General features: G+C 39.5%; 1 protein-coding gene across 2 annotated transcripts in view; it reads right to left on the bottom strand.

The window, feature by feature from the left end:
- GAB1 (GRB2 associated binding protein 1) overlaps nucleotides 1-19066 on the bottom strand; it is a 127891-nt gene that overhangs the window by 25441 nt on the left and 83384 nt on the right. For both annotated transcript variants that reach the window (XM_060012090.2, XM_060012091.2), the window contains exons 2-4: nucleotides 18032-18326; nucleotides 6472-6697; nucleotides 555-1156 (exon numbers count right to left, since the gene is read on the bottom strand). In XM_060012090.2, the coding sequence (XP_059868073.1) occupies nucleotides 555-1156; nucleotides 6472-6697; nucleotides 18032-18326 (1123 nt within the window). The remainder of the gene's footprint in view (nucleotides 1-554; nucleotides 1157-6471; nucleotides 6698-18031; nucleotides 18327-19066) is intronic.

The following is a 19066-nucleotide window of genomic DNA, read 5'->3' as shown; positions in this document are numbered from 1 at the left end:
AAAAATAAATAAAATCAAACAAACAAAAAGCAGAATGACCTGATTGCAACTGAATATCACCTGGTAGACATAACGTAAAAACCGTTGATCTGGGAAGGAAGGAAACAGAGCCCAACAGATGTGACACAGAAGCGGCCGTAATAGGACACAAATACGGGAAAGGGTATGACTGGGAAAGGCTTTGCGGTTGGTCCATTTCCTGTGCCTCTTCCCCATCGGGTCTGCTCACCCAGGATGTAGAGGAAGTGAGAGAGAGCGGTGCACACTCCCTGAGGCAGGGAAGTATTACTAAGGCCACACTTCTTAGGGATGAAAATCTCCTCGTCTTTCTCCCTTCCACCACCACATGTACACAGGCACACGCTGCCTGCACAAACACACTTCCTGGGATCTACTGAGGCTCTGACAGCTTCGCTACCCGAGTGGGTAACTGCAGCGCTGAAGAAAAAAGGGACTGCCATTTAATGTCACACTAAGCGTCCAAGAACAAATACTCAGAAAAAGAGATTTTCTATCATTAACCTCTAAGCCAGGAAAAGCCAACTGGAGCTGACCTTTTCGCAATTTGTTCAAATCCACAGTGGAAATGGTATTACTACGGGACGGTGGCACCCCTGCTGTCGGGATACAGTAACTACTGTCAGTGTCAGAGGCTGTGCGTGTGATGCTACACGTGTCCACAGGAGATCGGTCATGAGCCGGATGCGGTTTCGGTGGCCGAGGTGGAGGAATATCTGGAATAGTGTCTAGCTTTGACGTCTGCCCCAAGGTTCCTTCTGGAAATGTTCGTGGAATCTGATAAGTATTACCAGGTGTTGGAGGAATGTCATAACTAATAGATACATGCCTCATTTGAGGCTCTACACTCGAGGTCCCGGATGGGGTATTAAAAACATAGAGCTCTCCGTCGGCTTCGGTACTTGAAGGAGACACCTTTGGTAAGACGTCATGGGAGTGACTTCTGGGCAGGTTATAAAGGCTGGAGTCTACGGAAATGGATGCAGCCCGAGACGGTGGAGAGTCATACATCATCTGCTGCTGGAAAAAGCCATTCACTCCATGTTTGCTCTGGGAGGAAGCAGGATTTTTATGAGAAGGGACGTTATCATTGCAGTCTGTCTCCGAAGGGGTGGATTTTGCAGAATCAGCATGCGTTCTAAATAAAAATTGTTAATGACAGAAAACACGGTGAAGACCGAAGACTACATTTTAATAAATATATTTCTAGCTTAGCAATCAAACTCCATGGTTTTTTCATTCAAGTTTTTGGTGTGTGTGACCCATCTGATCGAAAGCGCGAATGTTCCTGAGTTTTTATGATTATACACCAGATAACAAAACCGCCACCACAAAACCAAAAGCATTCTCCCTAATCTTGTTCTGTACCTGTCCACACCCCCCAACTCCACCTGGTAAGTCCACACGTAAAACCACAATCCCTGAAGCACTGTAATTAGAAAGGTACAAAACTTGGAGGAAGGTAAATGATTAAGGCACAAGACACCAGGAAAAGCACTTCCTCTGAAAAGCATGCAAAAACCTCGTGCCAACAGTTTATCAAGGCGATCCATTGCTCTTTAGCCCACCTGTGGCAACTCTGTTGTTCTGATAAATGAAAAGTCTAATGATTACCTGGTATTGAATAAATTCAATGTGATCTACAAGGAGGTGGCAACTTGATAGGTTTTGTGTATCTTCTTTTCTATTTATTTTCTTTAACAAATATTTAGCCAATACTATGAAAAGAATCAAAATACAAAGCAAGGAGTTAGCCAACTCCAAACAATAATTCGCCTTGAGAAATCTCATTAGAGTGTATTTTACGCTTTGGGTACATTTTTGATCTCTGTATTTTGTGGTATCACGAAATTTGGGAATAAGTCAAAATGAAGCTACCAATACCCGAACGCTGGTCCTCCCTTAATGCTAAACAAGATACCTTAACTACCTATGTGTGTTGTCCAAAGTCCTGTAGGAATTTAAACTCAATATTTAAAACAAATAACTTGTGACAGTTTTTTTTTTTAAGGGCACATCTCTCTGATTTCTTGGTAACATCTGGCGCTGTGTATTGCATTTATTCACTGAAACTCTCCCCCGCGAGTATCCGAGGACCTTTATTGCAATATCCTGACTTTCCTTCTTCCTCACTGATTATGCCCTTGTTTCATTGACTGCCTCTTTCTTCCTGTCTCTCCAACCTGGAAATGGCCAACAGAAATCAGTCCTCTAAGTCTTTACAGCACACACCATTAAAAACTCCTCCTTTCCCGTTAACTTCCCTTTCTACTGAATGCTGACAACTGCTATCTTCTCACCAAACTCCGAGTCCTGTATTTACAAACGGTTCAAACGTATTGCTACTTGGTTATCCCAGTGTTCCCTTGCTCATGTGTACCAAACTAAACTCAACTTACTTCTCACATTGGTGGTCCTTTCTGACTTGCCATGAAATGTCTTTATCCCAGATTCTCTAAACTCAAAATCGAATCAACTTTGATTCATTCTCTTTGATCACCACCATCACTTGGGCACAAAGTCCTTCTTTCTAGCCAAGCGCCCATTCCCCGACTCCGTTCCCACTGTTACCACCCCAAGTTCAGGTCCGTATCTCTGCTGAGATCTACACCACGGACCCCTCCCTCAGCAAACTTCTTTCCTCTAGTTTCTCCCTCTTCCAATCTATCATACCATCCATAGGACCAGGACTGCTAGAAGATCAATATTTCCAAAACGTGGTTTTCAGGTCACTCACCTATTCAGAGAAAGTCCCTTTAAGGGTTCCTACAGGCTGTAGGAACTACAAAAAAGCCTGCAAACAACTCCCCTGGGCACTGAGGCTACTCCTCCTATGAGGCATCTCACCCTCCCTCTCAAAAACACTTGCACTGACCTTTCTAGGAATTTCTAACACATATTCTAAAATTTGTACTTGATTTAATTCAAACGTGAAGTTAAGAAGAAGCTAGAAGTACAATGAGTACTAAGTTCCCTGTCTTTGACTAGCTTAGAGTGTAGTGGAGAATACATAAAATTATTAAGCTATTTCCAATTCTGTGATACTGGGCTGGCCAAAAGGTTCGTTCCGTTTTTTCCGTAAGATGGTTCTAGTAGCACTTAGTTGTCTTTAACTTCGTTTGAAACAGTTTTGTTAGATTGTATGTGACAGCTGTCATATCAGCGTGCATTTTAAAAAAAAAGACTTATCAAAATTGGTGAACTTTTCTGTAGCCATTTTAATATTGAAAATGGAAGGAAAAAGCAACATTTTCAGCATATTATGCTTTATTCTTTCAAGAAAGGTAAAAATGCAACTGAAACACAAAGAAAGATTTGTGTAGTGTATGGGGAAGGTGCTATGACTGATCGAATGTGTCGAAAGTGGTTTGCGAAGTTTTGTGCTGGAGATTTCTCACTGGGCTATGCTCCACGGTCAGGTAGACCAGCTGAAGTTGAGAGCGATCAAATCGAGACATTAACTGAGAACAATCAACATTATACCACGTGGGAGACAGCTGACGTACTCAAAATATCCAAATCAAGCATTGAAAATCATTTGCACCAGCTTGGTTATGTTTTAATCGCTTTGAGGTCTGGATTCCACATAAATTAAATGTAGAAAACCTTCTTGACCTATTTCCACATGCGATTCTCTACTTAAACGTAATGAATACGTTCCGTTTTTAAAACAAATTGTGACGGGTGATGGAAAGTGGATACTGTACAATAATGTGAAACGGTAGAGAGCGTGGGGCAAGCGAAATGAACCACCACCAAGCACACCAAAGGCCAGTATTCATGCAAAGAAGGTGATGTTGTGTATATGGTGGGATTGGAAGGAAGTCCTCTGTTATGAGCTCCTTCCGGAAAACCACACGATTAATTCCAACAAGTACTACTCCCAATTAGACCAACTGAAAGCAGCACTTGATGAAAAGCGTCCAGAATCAGTCAACAGAAAACGTATCATCTTCCATCAGGATAACGCAAGACCACATGTTTCTTTGATGACCAGACAAAAACTGTTACAGCTTGGCTGGGAAGTTCTGACTCATCCGCCGTGTTCACCAGACATTGGACCTTTGGATTTCCATTTATTTCGGTGTTTACAAAATTCTCTTAATGGAAAAAATTTCAATTCCCTGGAAGACTGTAAAAGGCACCTGGAATAGTTCTTTGCTCAAAAAGATAAAAAGTTTTGGGAAGATGGAATTATGAAGTTGCCTGAAAAATGGCAGAAGACAGTGGAACAAAAGGGTGAATATGTTGTTCAGTAAAGCTCTTGGTGAAAATGAAAGATGTCTTTTATTTTTACTTAAAAAACTGAAGGCACTTTTTGGCCAACCCAATAAAACAGAGACATGGAGGTACAACCAGGATTCTCTGAAAACCCTGAGAGGCATTTAATCCAGCCTGGGAGTTTAGTGGAATGCCTCCTTAGAGGAGCAGATGTCTGAGCTGAGTGTTGCAGGATGAACGGGAGTTTGCAAGGCAATGCTCACATCTTACCTTCACCTACAAGCACTTCATGCTTGCATGTTTTGATTCCTTCACAAGATTTACTTTTAAACTCTGAAGGTGACTGAATCTAAGGGGGCTTTATCTTATGTACTTAGTTTGTACCTTCATAGCACCTAGCGAAACAGTGGGCCCTCAGCGAGTACTTCACAAATATTTGCTATTTAACTGTCACTTTTGCAAAATACAGATACAAAATATATCTGAGTAATGATTTTGAGCATAATTTCTACTACAATAGGAAAGTTATGATACCAATGAGATCAATGAAAGACACTATATAAAAAGAAAGTGTACTGAAAACTGTCACTTAGCCGTTGGCTTTTGAAAAGCTGAGATGGAAAACTAATTGTGGAGCTCCCTAAAATAAAATCTTAGTTATTAGTAGCATATGCAACAACGTTGCGAGTGTATAATTTTAAATTCTCACAGCAAACAAGCAAAAATCAAGTTAGAATTTGATATTAACCAGTGTTGATTTATAATTTTTCCTCCTTTTTTTTTTTTTAACTTTTACAGGTAAAATCCCATTACAACAAATATATAGAAACTCATCTTTGGAAGATTTGTGAGCTGTTTCCACTATCTCAGGGAATGGTTCACAGAAACTAATTTGTGGATCTTAAAAAATTCTACATAAAAAAAAATTTTTTTTTTTTTTCGGTACGCAGGCCTCTCACTGTTGTGGCTTCTCCCGTTGCGGAGCACAGGCTCCGGATGCGCAGGCTCAGCGGCTGTGGCTCACGGGCCCAGCCGCTCCGTGGCACGTGGGATCTTCCCGGACCGGGGCACGAACCCGAGTCCCCTGCATCGGCAGGCGGACTCTCAACCATTGTGCCACCAGGGAAGCCCCTATATAAAAATTTTTGAACAAGGGTTTTGTATGATCCTTTAGCCCAGTAACAGTCACTTTTGACATGAAAAAATCCTTTTTTTTCATAAAAATAATGCTTGAATCTAATATCCCTGTTTAAAAAAAATCTTTTATATTTCAATGCAATTCACCTCCCTCCTTAATATTGCAGATTAAGATAATAAATATACCCAATATCACTAGTTGTCACATAGCTATTAACGGTATGACAGCCCTTGTGATCATCAAGTTCTGGCTCAGTTCTCACTGTTACCTCCAGTCTTCCAATGATTCAACATCAAATGAGAAGAATGATTAAATTAAAATATCTCATAGCTTAGAAGAAAAGAGGGGTATGGGAGCAGAGATCAAGATGACAGGGAAACCAAGGATTCGGGAAAGTTTTATGATGTCTTTGGTCAAGTACTGAAATCCATATACTTCATTCTACTTAAAAATCTGCAAAGTCAAGGCCTGTGGTAAGCGCTGCTTCATTGCTAGGTGTGAAGATTCGAAAGTTTCAAAGTTTTTAGCAATATATTTGATTTCATCAAATTTCACTAACATCCGGTTTGTGTATTCCATAGCATTTGCTATAGTGGGATTTTACCTGTATGATTAATTTCTCACACAGATCCAAAGCAACCACAACACACTCACTGCAATGGGATCGTTTTGCTTTCAAAATCTTCTAGCAGTAGGTATTCCTCTCCTTCTTCAGAAACAAAAGATGACCCTTGGCTGGTTTACAATCACATAAGAAATGGAGCAAGATCACCATTTATATATAAATCAGTGAAATCTGTTAAGCAAGTAACACTGTGAACCTGTAACAAGGACTAAGACACAGGAGACAGATTTCCAAAGGAGCCGTGAAGGCGCAAGCGTTCTTTGCCAAAAATGATAGACAATGTGCTTCTCCAATAAAATCTCCTGAATATCGGAAATCGTTCGTGGAGGAACATCAACCTGAATTATAAGCCTAGAAGATGAGCTTCTACAGATGGTTACTTTTAAGCCTTCAAATCAGGCTTTAAAAAGTTTAAAGGTAAGATGCCTAAGGGTATGCACGTACACGCACAGAGACACAGGTGATTTACCTGGTGGGTTCGGGCTTCTTGCTCTGACAGTTGATTAGCAAGAGGTAGTCTTGAGGATCCTCCTGGATGCCAAGGGTTTCCAGGTGTGGTGGAAGGCTAATTAGCTGATATGGAGGAGGTGGAGCGGCAGAGGAGGCATCCACCTGGGTGGATGGTGGTACTGTATTTATCGCCAGTGGTAAATCAGCCGGTGCTTGTAAGGAGCTGCCAGGTGGCTTCACAGGATCTGCAACACCCAAGTGTGACCGTCACTGTCCATCCCATTTTTTTTAACATCTTCATTGGAGTATAATTGCTTTACAATGGTGTGTTAGTTTCTGCTGTATAACAAAGTGAATCAGCTAGACGTATACATGTATCCCCATATCGCCTCCCTCTTGCGTCTCCCTCCCACCCTCCCTATCCCACAGATAGCTAGTGGGAAGCAGCCGCATAGCACAGGGAGATCAGCTCGGTGCTTTGTGACCAGCTACTCGGAAGTTTCGAGATAAATCGTTTAAACACACGGAAACAGGATAAACCAGGACAGTGTCAGTTAAAATACGTGCTACCTAAATGGCAACGCTGACACAGAAAATTACTGGTTCTCGTTAAAGAGATCTGAAGGGTAGGGTTCTTTCTTCCAGAGGGTCTAAAAAAGCCATGGGTGGAAATTCCCTGGCGGTCCACTGGTTACGACTTGGCGCTTTCACTGCCAGGGCCCAGGTCCGATACCTGGTGGGGGAACTAAGATCCCGCAAGCCTCAGGGTACGCAAAAAAAAAAAAAAAAAGCCTTGGTTAACGTTGCCTTGAACGCTCTTTGGTTTTGAGGTTACTGGGAATGGAGATGTTAGCACAAGCACCAGCAGACTTTTTTTTCATGATAATAAAGCACTTTCTAAGCCAAGCCAACCTTCCAAGGAGACCCATTTTATTATGTGGTATCTACAGGCCCATGGTGCTGTGTGTACCAGGGCCAGCTCTTTACCCCATGTTTATCTTGCTGTTCACTCTTTTCTTTCTATTTCTTAGCCACCGACTAGGGAGAAATATGTCTAACTCCAGGATTCACATTTAAGGAAAGAGCTTTTCTTTAAGGCATCACCTCTTCCCTCCGCTCATAGCCTCATTTGCCGTTATCGGATTTCTGTAGTATTTTAATGCAAAAGGGGTCAGCAGGTAAAGAAGTCATTTATTAAGCACTTAACTACATTCTGAGAAGACATATGAACATAGCTAAATTGTGTAGCATGAAGTAATTTGAAAACAAGTTGAAAGCCTAGAAATAAAATCTCACTGACACAACCAAGGAAAAGTTTGAGGGCCCAAAAGAAAAATTGTTAGTCTGGTTAGGAATACGGGGCTATAAATCCAGAAAAAAAGGTAAATGCTCATATTCGAATAAACAAATCTGTTTATTGTCTGTTTATATTAGAACAGAAAAGGCTGGGTTGAAACTGAGATTTTTCACAACAAAACAGTATCTAATGATGATAAAAAGTGGTAAGAAGACTTAATACGTTCTACAGAATAGAATAACAGGCAGGTCATTTGGTCTGTCAATTCCCCAGGGAAGAGCGAAAGGTCTGCTCTCTCTTCTCTAGATTCTACAGAATAAGTCCATGTGCTTTTGATGAGGTCTTTATGTATTCAACATTAACATCCACATATGCACTACAGCCAAGTTTATGTAGCTTATTTCAAAACTCTTCTTCCTAGGCAGAGAAGCTCATATCCTAATGGTAAAGCTTGAATGATAACACGTGAGTATGGCTACCTTTCATTAGTTTATCTTTAATTGTGGGTCCCCAAAGCAAACCAAAAGGATCAGAACTCCTGGGGCAGATGCTCAAAAACACTCCATTCACCCAACAGAAACTCACTTATTAGCACTTTCTCTATACCGGGTTGGAAGAGGTGAAAGCAATCCCCAATCTGCAAGACCCCTTCGACCTGCACGTGCAGTCTGGAATTTGCTCTTCCAGAAATCTCTGTGAGCCCTGCTAGATGCTAACCGAGTATGAAAATTTCTTTCTGTTGGAGACTTCGGCCTGGGTTAAGGAGAACTTGAGCTAATTTCTAATGTTCTATCTTTGCTATGCTGCACGCAATGTCAAGTCTTCACACAAGCTCATCTAACAAAAGCTAACACTTTATGACAGAAATTAATTCATTCTTTCTTATTTATGAAAGGCCAGAACAGACGATGGTGAGAAAAGAATAAATTAATTTTTCGACATTTATACAAGATAATGGCGTAATTTCGCAGGAACTCATAAGTACCTCATCATGTCTAATTGATGCTGGTTATAAATAGTGTTTATAACATACCCTATGAAATGTTTTACTGTTTTGATTTTGAAACAAATATAAACAGATGTATTTAAGGGGATTTGAAATGCCCTAGATTAATCAGTGACTCAGAGTAAATCCTTGTGGAGTGTTAAACTTCAGAGAACTATGAAAAATATTTACCCTTTAAAGACCTTAAGAAAAATATATACAACATTGAGGAGAAAAAAAAAGCAGAGGAATCAGAAAGTAGTTGCTGTATTCTATGTAGCCTACAGGGTGTATTCACAAGTATATTTTATATACTTCTTTCTTCTACCACAATAATATGGTAAAATTGTATAATCCAGTTCAATGTTTAGTTCTGACCAAACAAAATCAAACTAAACACTGGAAAAACTTTACCGTATAAAATAGTATGAATTCTAGTTTTCCACTGTAACTCCTAAAATAACTTTTCCAGGCAGTTGTTTTGTTTTGTTTTTTTCAAGTCATTGTTTTTATAGATATACTTTTCCTTTAATATTTTTTCTAAACTGGATGGCTATATACTAAACGAACTGAGTGATTCATCTTAAGTGGGGAAAAAAGTCACCCAGCCAAGCAATCACTTTTGTTTGGCCTTGTTTTATTAACACAATGGGACTATCTCATTTTTAACCTTCCATTTCTGCCACCTGTGAATGATGAAAGTGTTTTACTCTTTTATAGCTGCAAGAGCCTCTCCATTTTCTGACAAAAGGACTGGGATTCAAAGGTTCCTTTTTAAGCAAAAAAATCTTGTTCACAATATGGGAAGACTTATGTATACTTCTCGGAGGCAAGAACTAGAGAGAAACCTCCATTATGTTCACTAGCAAGCTCATGGAAGAAAAGACCTTCAAATAGCTGTGAACAGCAAGCCCAACCGTTCCAAACAACATGGCACCCAAAGGACTTTAAAAGGTAAGGGGACACTGCTTTCCCACCTTGGGCTCAGATAATGCACCATCTTCAGCGTTTGAGTGTTTGGGATGATTTCACTCATGGTAATTTGACTATATCCTCAACTCTGTGTATTTTAATGCCAGCATGGCATGGTATCTAAATATTCTTTAACATAAAACTTCTAGCCAAAGTTAACCAACTGGTCTGAAAGAAACTTCTCTTCAACCTTAGAAAGACATGGGATTAGCCCCCATTCTACCCTACAAGTAGTTGAGCAGACCATGTTTATTGCTTTCTGCCTCACTTGGGTTTCTGACTTACTGTTCTTTCTAAGTAACGGAGGTATCAAGTTTCTGAGAACCAAACATCAGCATAGGGTGTGCTTCTGTGTGTAAAATTATTTCCTGTCTCTTAATTCAGAAGGCATGAAGACGGTAATTGGCATCCACTAAAGACCTGATAAGCTACTGCAGCAAACTGTGAATTTAATTTTACTTAGAAAGCTAATAAGTACTGCAAAGGAAAGGCTTAACGGGTTTTCAGTGAAGAGGAACAGATTGTTCTGTGAGGGGAGCCACGAATAATAGATTGGTTCACACGATCCCTACCTCAATGCACAGTTTTATCCCATTTGGAAGCATAACGCTCTGGAGTTAGTGTCCCTCATACAAGCTGGGGTGCCCAGCCAATGCCTTGAAATATTCAAAATAATATTTTTTAAATCAAATGGTACACGTGCTTAAGCCCAGGGAAGCAATCTTACTCTTTATTATGGGTAAGGTAGACTATTTCAAAGTTGATGTGATAAGATCCTCTGATTTTGTAACTACTGACATACCCTGCCTGAGCATGTGGTAATAAAACTGTGGTATTGCTCACTTCCTGTCAGGAGACCAGATGAGATCCTTTCCTCCCAAGATGGGCTACATTTGTTGACAGAACATTTGTTTGTGGCTATTGCAAAAGCTTTCCCTTTATGTTCACAATTAAAGGTAAATAGGTCAAGGTTGCTCTATATCTACTGATTCCTGATTTACCAGGTCTGTTGTAGATTTTTTTTTCTGTAAAGAGAAGCATTTCAAATAGATTTATGTGATTTATATCTAATTAACCTAGAAAATAAGAGTCCACAAAGAGTAGGCATTACTATTAATGCTAAAATGGCCATCTTCTACTTCCCCAGTGGTCCAGTGGCTAAAACTCCCCCTCTGGGACTTCCCTGCTGGCGCAGTGGTTAAGAATCCACCTGCCAATGCAGGGTACACGGATTCAATCCCTGGTCTGGGAAGATCTCACATGCCGTGGAGCAACTAAGCCTGTGTGCCACAACTACTGAGCCTGCTTTCTAGAGCCCACGAGCCACAACTACTGAAGCTCGTGCACTCTAGGGCCCACGTGCCTCAACTACTGAGCCTGCGTGCTGCAACTACTAAAGCCTGTGCGCCTAATGCCCGTGCTCTGCAAAGGAGAAGCCTGCACACCACAAGGAAGAGTAGCTCCCACTCGCCACAGCTAGAGAAAGCCAGCGTGCAGCAACAAAGACCCAACACAGCCAAAAAAAAAAAAAAAAAAAGTTAAAAAAGGAAAAAAAAAAGACTTAGCCTTCCAATGCAGGAGGTGCCAGTTTGATTCCTGGTCAGGGAACTAATAAGATCCCACATGCTGTGCGGTGTGGCCAAAAAATAAAAAATAAAGTAAAAAGAGGAATAAAAAAAAATGGCCGTCTTCTCACTTCTGAACATACCCTTCTTTATGGAAGAACATTTTATAAGGGTAAATCTATCAAATGGATACAAACAAGAAAGGGCGGTAGTCACAATTTTCACTGAAGCAACCTGAAATGTCTTCAAATTATTTAATCAAAAATCGAAGACCTTTCATCAGAGTCCAATCTTCTTATCTGTCATGACCATCTATCTCCTTAATAGAATGTGAAAACATTCTTGGAGACTTTTAAAACAAACCCTTAGTGCTGACAAATGATTTAATTTTTATCCAGAGGTGTCATGGCATCTTGGCAGAATTACTTGTTGGGTATTTGAGAAATCTAGGTGCCTGGGCCTCACTCAGGAGACTCAATGAATCAAGATCTCAGGGGCAGTAGCTTGAAAATGTGTGATAAAACAAAAGAAGACAAAACAGAACAGACTCTGGTTGGACTGGTCCTCAGGAAAATGCAAAGTAAGACCACAATGAGATACACACTCACTAGAATGGCTAAAATTAATGACCCACAACACCAAATGCTAGTAACGTAGAGTAACTAGAAGTTTTATATGCTGCTGGTAGGAAAGCAATTGGCACAATAACTTTGGAAAACTAAAGCTACTAACAAATCTACTAAAACTAAAAATATATATCCTATGATGAATTGCAGCAATTCTACTCATGGGTATATATACCAAAGAGCAAAGTGTTCATGTCCATCAAAGGATAGATGTAAAAATGCTCACAGCAGCTTTATTTGTACTAACTAAAAACTGGAAACAAGCCAAATGTCTATGAACATTTGAATACATCAATAATTTACAATATATTCACACAGTGGAATGCTACATAGGACGCTGAACTCGTGCGACATGCAACATAGATGGATCTCACAGGCTTACTATTGGAAAAAAGAAGCCAGACTCAATGGTTTTATTTGTGTAAAGTTCAAGTACAGGGAAAACTAATCTATGGTGATAGAAGCAAAATAATGGTTACGTCTGAACTTTTTTTCTGGGTTTTTACTGGGAAGAAATGTGAGAAAACCTTCTAGGGGACTGGAACTGTTCTATTTCTTGATTTGAGTAGGGGTTTCACAGATTTCTATTTCTATGTATAGATACAGAATGGATATATAAAACTATATTGAACTGTACACTTAAGATCTGTGCTTTGCACAGTAATAAGTTATACCTGTATGAAAGAGTAAATAAAAAGAAATTTAAGTTCCCTAATTAAGAAGCACTGCTTTGCAGGAATGGCAGCTTGTGTATAGTCTCACATTAGCTTACCTACTTTTCTAAAAGGAAGAATATCAGAGAATCACACTATTTTTTTTTTTTTAAGCCAGTATTATCTGGGCGTTTTGAGAAAAGCAACTCAACTGATTAAGAGGCAACTTTCTAAACTTGCCCCTGAAATGAGACCAGGAGCCTCTGCACCAAGTCAGTTGCATTCAGCCCTAAGGCTGAGTTTCCTGGCACTTGTTTAGCAGATTGTCCAGCTTCCACCTCCGGGTAGAAACAAAAATAAATCTGCACATTTCCAAGAAAAACAAAAGAAATTAGTTTCTTGGTCTCAAGTTTACTAAATAAAAGCATTCATAGGAACCACACACAGGGCAATGAGCTAAAACTGAAAAACAGATTCAGCCTGCCAGCATTCGGAGTATTCAATAATAGCAATGGTCACCTGGGGCAGCGGAAATAACATGGTAATGATATTTTGAGAGGTTCCTGGAATCAAAACACAGGTCAGAATTTTCCCCTTTCCTTTTGTTTTCAGGAGAAAATTAGTTGTTCTCCTAGGGATTGGGGATAGTTATGTTCTCAGGCTGTAATACCAAGCATAGTCTATTTCTTCCCACGTCTACCCTGAAACTAGTTTTAGTGAAGAATCATTTTGTGTTATTAATTTTACGCCAAGAGTGGGAGCATATTCGGCTGTCTGAAAAGGGAAGAACACAGGGCTCAGGGGACAGATCTAGGTAAAGACAAAAGCCCCTATTATACAGTGAGTGGAGGAGAATATAAAGCAGGTAGTAAAGTTAATGGAAGAACAAAGACATTTTGATACTCCCCTTGTCATATTAAACTGTATGAATGTGATCACGAAGGATAACAGCAGTTCTCTGCAGTTTAGAATTTGATACAAAACTTTAAAAATGTGGAATTTTGAAGAAGGCATTTAGCAAAGTCAGCTACTACAAATGAGTAGGGAAATACAATGGCTGGCTTTTAAAGGCTTTTTGCAGTTTTGCTACTATGCCTCAAAAACCAAAATTATAGAGCAAAATAAAACTATCTGTGTGGCTCCTTGATACTACACAATGGAGGATTGCTCATCTTTCACCGATTTATTCCTAGAAACTCAAGTCTCCAACACAATCTAGTAAGACATTTCTGACTGTGGTTATTTGGGAGATGGCCAGGATGAACTTGTTAAACATCTAAATTATAGAATTGAAAAAATACGTACAATTGCATTTAGATATAGATCAGGAACTAAATTTAAAAGTATTGGCAAACTGAAGTCCTTAGGGACTTATTTTAATGAACAGATAAAAATAATCTGTAGGGCTTCCCTGGTGGCGCAGTGGTTGAGAGTCCGCCCGCCGATGCAGGGGACACGGGTTCGTGCCCCGGTCCAGGAGAATCCCACATGCCGCAGAGCGGCTGCGCCCGCGAGCCATGGCCGCTGAGCCTGCGCGTCCGGAGCCTCTGCTCCGCAACGGGAGAGGCCACAACAGTGAGAGGCCCGCATACCGCAAAAAAAAAAAAAAAAAAAAAAAAAAAAGATCTGTGATTAGCATAGCTACTCTTGGTAACCAACTCAGCTTATATACATCAAATTTGATTAATCATATTATTAATTTTCTTACAACTTCCCCTTTTATGGATATTGTGAAGATTACAAGTCCACAAATTGAGAGCTTCACTCAAGGCAAATATACTTCTAATCTGTTTTATAAGAATTTGGGAGTTTTGCCACTGAAAGGTGGCTTTCAAGTTTTGAAACTTTCCCCCTCCCTATACTAGTAAGTTTATGAAGTGAAAACAGGCACTGTAACTGATTCTGACTACTAATGCCAATGAAGATGTTCCACTAAGGACAAAAATAAAGTTCTCAGTACATTATCAGTTATAGTCACAGAGCCATTTAAAACTACCTAGGCTTTTCCTGATCCTCCTGAGATGCAATCAGCTGCTATCTATGCTTTTCTTTTTCTTTTAGCGGAGCACCTAACAACTGGTATTATAATTCCTAGATTATTTGCCTGTCTCTCCTACTAGACTGACTTAAGCTCTATGAGGGCAAAAACTGTATTTATACACTTCCACAGTATCATACTTTAATATATAAAATTATATCTTAATGTTATATATTAACACTTAAATATATGTTAAAATATGATTTATATTAAAAAATGTGAACACATATATGTACATACATCTAACTTGCACTTATCAACTGTACTGAATTATTTTGGGTATGACTCTTCTCTCACTAGATGCTCAGTTTCCTGTCTATAATACCTCTCATCTGTCTGCCTAACTGGCCACCTAATATGTATCGGTTGAATGAATGCCCAGAGCCTAGTGGAGTACTGGCAAACTCAAATAATTGGGTAGATAACTGAATTAATGTTCTAAAGCAGACAAAACCTATCTACTTCCCAGAGCTGACTGGCTCCCAGATGATAAGAATCATTCTAAGGTGGACAGATGGACCAGACTCCTTGCCTTAAAACTTGCAAAGCTAATCTGGGACACTTGAGCATGACAAATTCTTATTTTGGGGGTTCTCAACTCTAACCACCCCCAAAAGTGCTTCCAAAAATTACACACTCACATTCCTTAACCGGAGAACGCACTAAGAGGGCATCTTATATCCTTTGCTAAGTCGGACAGTTATAAAGAAAACAAAAAGAGACAGAAGAACACCTACTGTAGTCTTTCAGATCTGCTGAATCTGTACAGGCAACCAATGGAGAGAGAAATCTGCATTTATATCCCCCCAAATTCTAAATTGAAAAGGTAGTGGGCAAAAGAACATCATCAACACAAAGATTATACAACCACTTCAATTATTTTAGCTGAAAATCCATCATACAAGGAAATGAATGTGAGGTCTAAATCCAATCATTATCATTACTGAGGGGCTGTTAACCATTAAAAAGAGAGCGATCTCATTTGTGACTTCAACTGAAAAATCCTCTGCTGCGCTCAAATATAGATCATGTATGCCACCAAGAAGGGAAAGGAGTTTAACTGGAGTTACAAGTAATACCAGCAGGCCCGCTTAAAATGTGAACATATTTAGTAACTTCACAAAAACAACTGAAGCTTTAATTCCACATGTGCAACAATTGCTTGAGGCTTTTTAATCAGTAGAACTCTGCTGAAGAGCTCTAGGTCATTAGCCTCCGGTCTAAATCAGACGCCTCCTTCCCTTTCTCAGCGCTGTTTTCCCTCGAGCATTCTAGATTTCCTCAGCAAGGGGTTTCCCCCAGCCCACTGGGCCAATCCCAGCCCTGGAAGCCTCCTTCTCCTGGGGGCTGCCTGGCCAAAGAGGAAACAGCATGCTGACCTGAGCTAATTAGAGATGATGACTGTTTCACTTCAATCTAACTCTTGAAGTTGATTGTTAACACAATTTTTCCACCCCTCACTGAATCTCCAGCACTCCTAAATATAGATATTTGGAAATGCATGCTTGTCAATGTGAGTATAACCATGAAAACAACAGGGTCAAAGACCCTATTTAATAAGGTCACCTTTATTTCTGATTCTTGGCTCTGCAAACCTAAATTAGTATTGGAGTCCCCTCCGTGGGTTCTTAGTGTTTGTTTAAAAAGGAAGAGAAGTACAGAAGTAGACAGGGAATATAAGAGGTCATGACAGCTATATAAAAGCACCCAAAGAGGAATTCCACTTGTAAAATTCTTCTTGAGGGACTTTTCTGGTGGCGCAGTGATTAAGAATCTGCTTGCCAATGCAGGGGACACAGGTTCGAGCCCTGGTCTGGGACGATCCCACAAGCTGCGGAGCAACTAAGCCCGTGCGCCACAACTACTGAGCGTGCACTCTAGAACCCGCGAACCATAACTACTGAGCCCACGTGCCACAACTACTGAAGCCCGTGCACCTAGAGCCCACGTTCCACAACGAGAAGCCACCGCAATGAGAAGCCCGTGCACTGCAATGAAGAGTAGCCCCTGCTCGCCGCAACTAGGTAAAGCTCGCATGCAGCAATGAAGACCCAATGCAGCCGAAAATAAATAAAAATTTATTAAAAAAAAAAAATTCTTCTCGAGGCCTTTAATCACTCAGCTTCTCCCAGGAAAGGCACTCAAATCTCAGATCCTCAAGCAAGTCTCTCCTTGCCTTTATCATTCATAGCCCTCTGCTCCAGCCAAGGAGGAGTCTACTCCACCTCTGGGCCCTTCCCTAGCCCCTAAGCCTGCAGGTTCTGCATTCCTCCTTTCCTTTATGTAGATATAACACTACTTCCTTCAAAAGCCTACAGTTCACAATTGGTCTTTCTCCAAGAAGCTTTTCTTCACTACCTCTTTTTCAAAACTTGAGACCCCTCTTCCTCCATGCTTTTTTTAGGACATTTGTGTTAAGTAAATTCGTATGTTTGTTACTTTTTCATCATGTTTTGTGACTGATTCTCATTTGCTTTTCATAGGTACTGACAGTCACCTTGGCTATTTCATAACTCCATAATCCAATATAGTTTAAAACATAACTCCTGTATCCATCATTAGATGAATGGATAAAGAAGATGTGGTGTGTGCGCGCGCGTGCGCACGTGCGCGTGTGCACACACACACAGTGGAATACTACTCAGCCATCAAAAAGAAATAATGTTGCCATTTGCAACAATGTAGATAGACCTGGAGGGTGTTATGCTAAGTGAAATAAGTCAGACAAAGAAAGACAAATACTGTATGATATCACTTATATGTAGAATCTAAAAAATATAACAAACTAGCGAGTATAACAAAAAAGAAGGGGATTCACAGATACAGAGATGAAATTAGTGGTTACCAGTGGGGAGAGGGAAGGAGGAGGGGCAAGGGAGAGGTAGGGGATTAAGGGGTACAAATTATCATGTATAAAACAAGCTATAAGGATATACTGTACAACACAAGGAATATTGCCAATATTTTATAATAACTATAAATGGAGCACACCCTTTAAAAATTGTGAATCACTATACTGTACACCTGTAACATATAATACTGTACAGCAACTATACTTCAATTAAAAAAAACTCCTGAAGAATTAAGTTGAGCCGCATGAAAATGTTATTTTAACAAGTTGAAATATCAAGTATCAGCAGTGTTATTTAAGGTTCAACTTAATATTTACCTTGGAACTCAAGAAATGCTCTTAAATAAGTATGCCTTCTTGTCATCTTCTTCAGGACATTATTTAGACACTGCCCCACAATGGTAGTCTCTCTTTCTAAAATCTATAAAAATTTCTCCTTAAACTGATTAAAAGGTTTGCTTTTTCTAAATGTTGTTACTATTTAAAAAAAAATATTATATTGTGTAACTGAAATAACAAAGAATTTTACAACGGTTTTTAAAATGTAGTAATAAAGGAGAACTCAGGTGGAGTCACAAAATCTTGAACTTACCTTCTTCTGTAGGATTAAACCCACAGATGTCACAAATACAACGAACCCACTTATTCATCTCCTCTTCACTGTCTGCTACCAAGTAGAAAATCCGGTCAATGGTGTTGATATCAAAAATGTAGCTGTTTTCAAACTCTTTTTTGTTAAATGTCAATCCAGCATCAACTTGCTGACATAAATTTAAATCAATAATACGGATAGGTTTCTTGGCATGATCATTTTTGTAATATTCCAAGACATCTGGATCTCCAGTTAAACGGCCACTGCGTAACACAAACCATCTCCTCTTCCATGCCTAGGAACAAAACAAAAATATCCATCCAGTGTTGAGAGAAATTTTTCAAGATGCACATTCGTCAAACCAATTTTATAAATGCACTGACTAGAGAAAGTCATAGACAATGTTTTGTTTCCACAGAATAATCTACCACTCCAGCAAAGTTTACTGATGCTTCCTCAATTAACTTAATAATATGTGTATACACGTTTATTGTTTTCTATTAGAGCTTCTGATAAAACATTAGAAGACACCGATTGATATTAGAAGCTATTACACTGACAGGTAATATCAAGTCAACAAACCAAGGAAGATTTCGTTTTTACTAAATATAAAAAGCAAATGGTGCTGGGAAAACTGGATATCCAAGTGCAAAAGAATGAAGTTAGACTCTCACCGTATCAAATAAAAATTAACTCAAAATGGATCAAAGACCTACATGTAACAGCTAAAACTAGAAAATTCTTAGAAAAACAAATACGGAAAACCTTGATGATGTTAGGTTTGGTAATGATTTCTTGATTATGACAGTAAGAGCACAGGAAACAAAACAAACGCCAGGGAAACTGGACTGCATCAAAATTTTAAACTTTTATATTTTTGAAGAACATGATCAAAGAGTGAAAAGGCACCTCACAGAATGGGAGGAAATATTTGCAAATCATATATCTGATAAGAACTTAATGTCTAGAATACATATAGAACTCCTACGACTCAGTGACAATGAAAATATACAACCCAATTAAAAAATGGGCAAA

The sequence above is a fragment of the Delphinus delphis genome, chromosome 5 (genome assembly GCF_949987515.2).
Source record: "Delphinus delphis chromosome 5, mDelDel1.2, whole genome shotgun sequence".
NCBI lineage: Eukaryota > Metazoa > Chordata > Mammalia > Artiodactyla > Delphinidae > Delphinus > Delphinus delphis.
The sequence above is the reverse complement of the archived record's forward strand: the minus strand, read 5'-3'. Positions and strand labels throughout refer to the sequence as shown.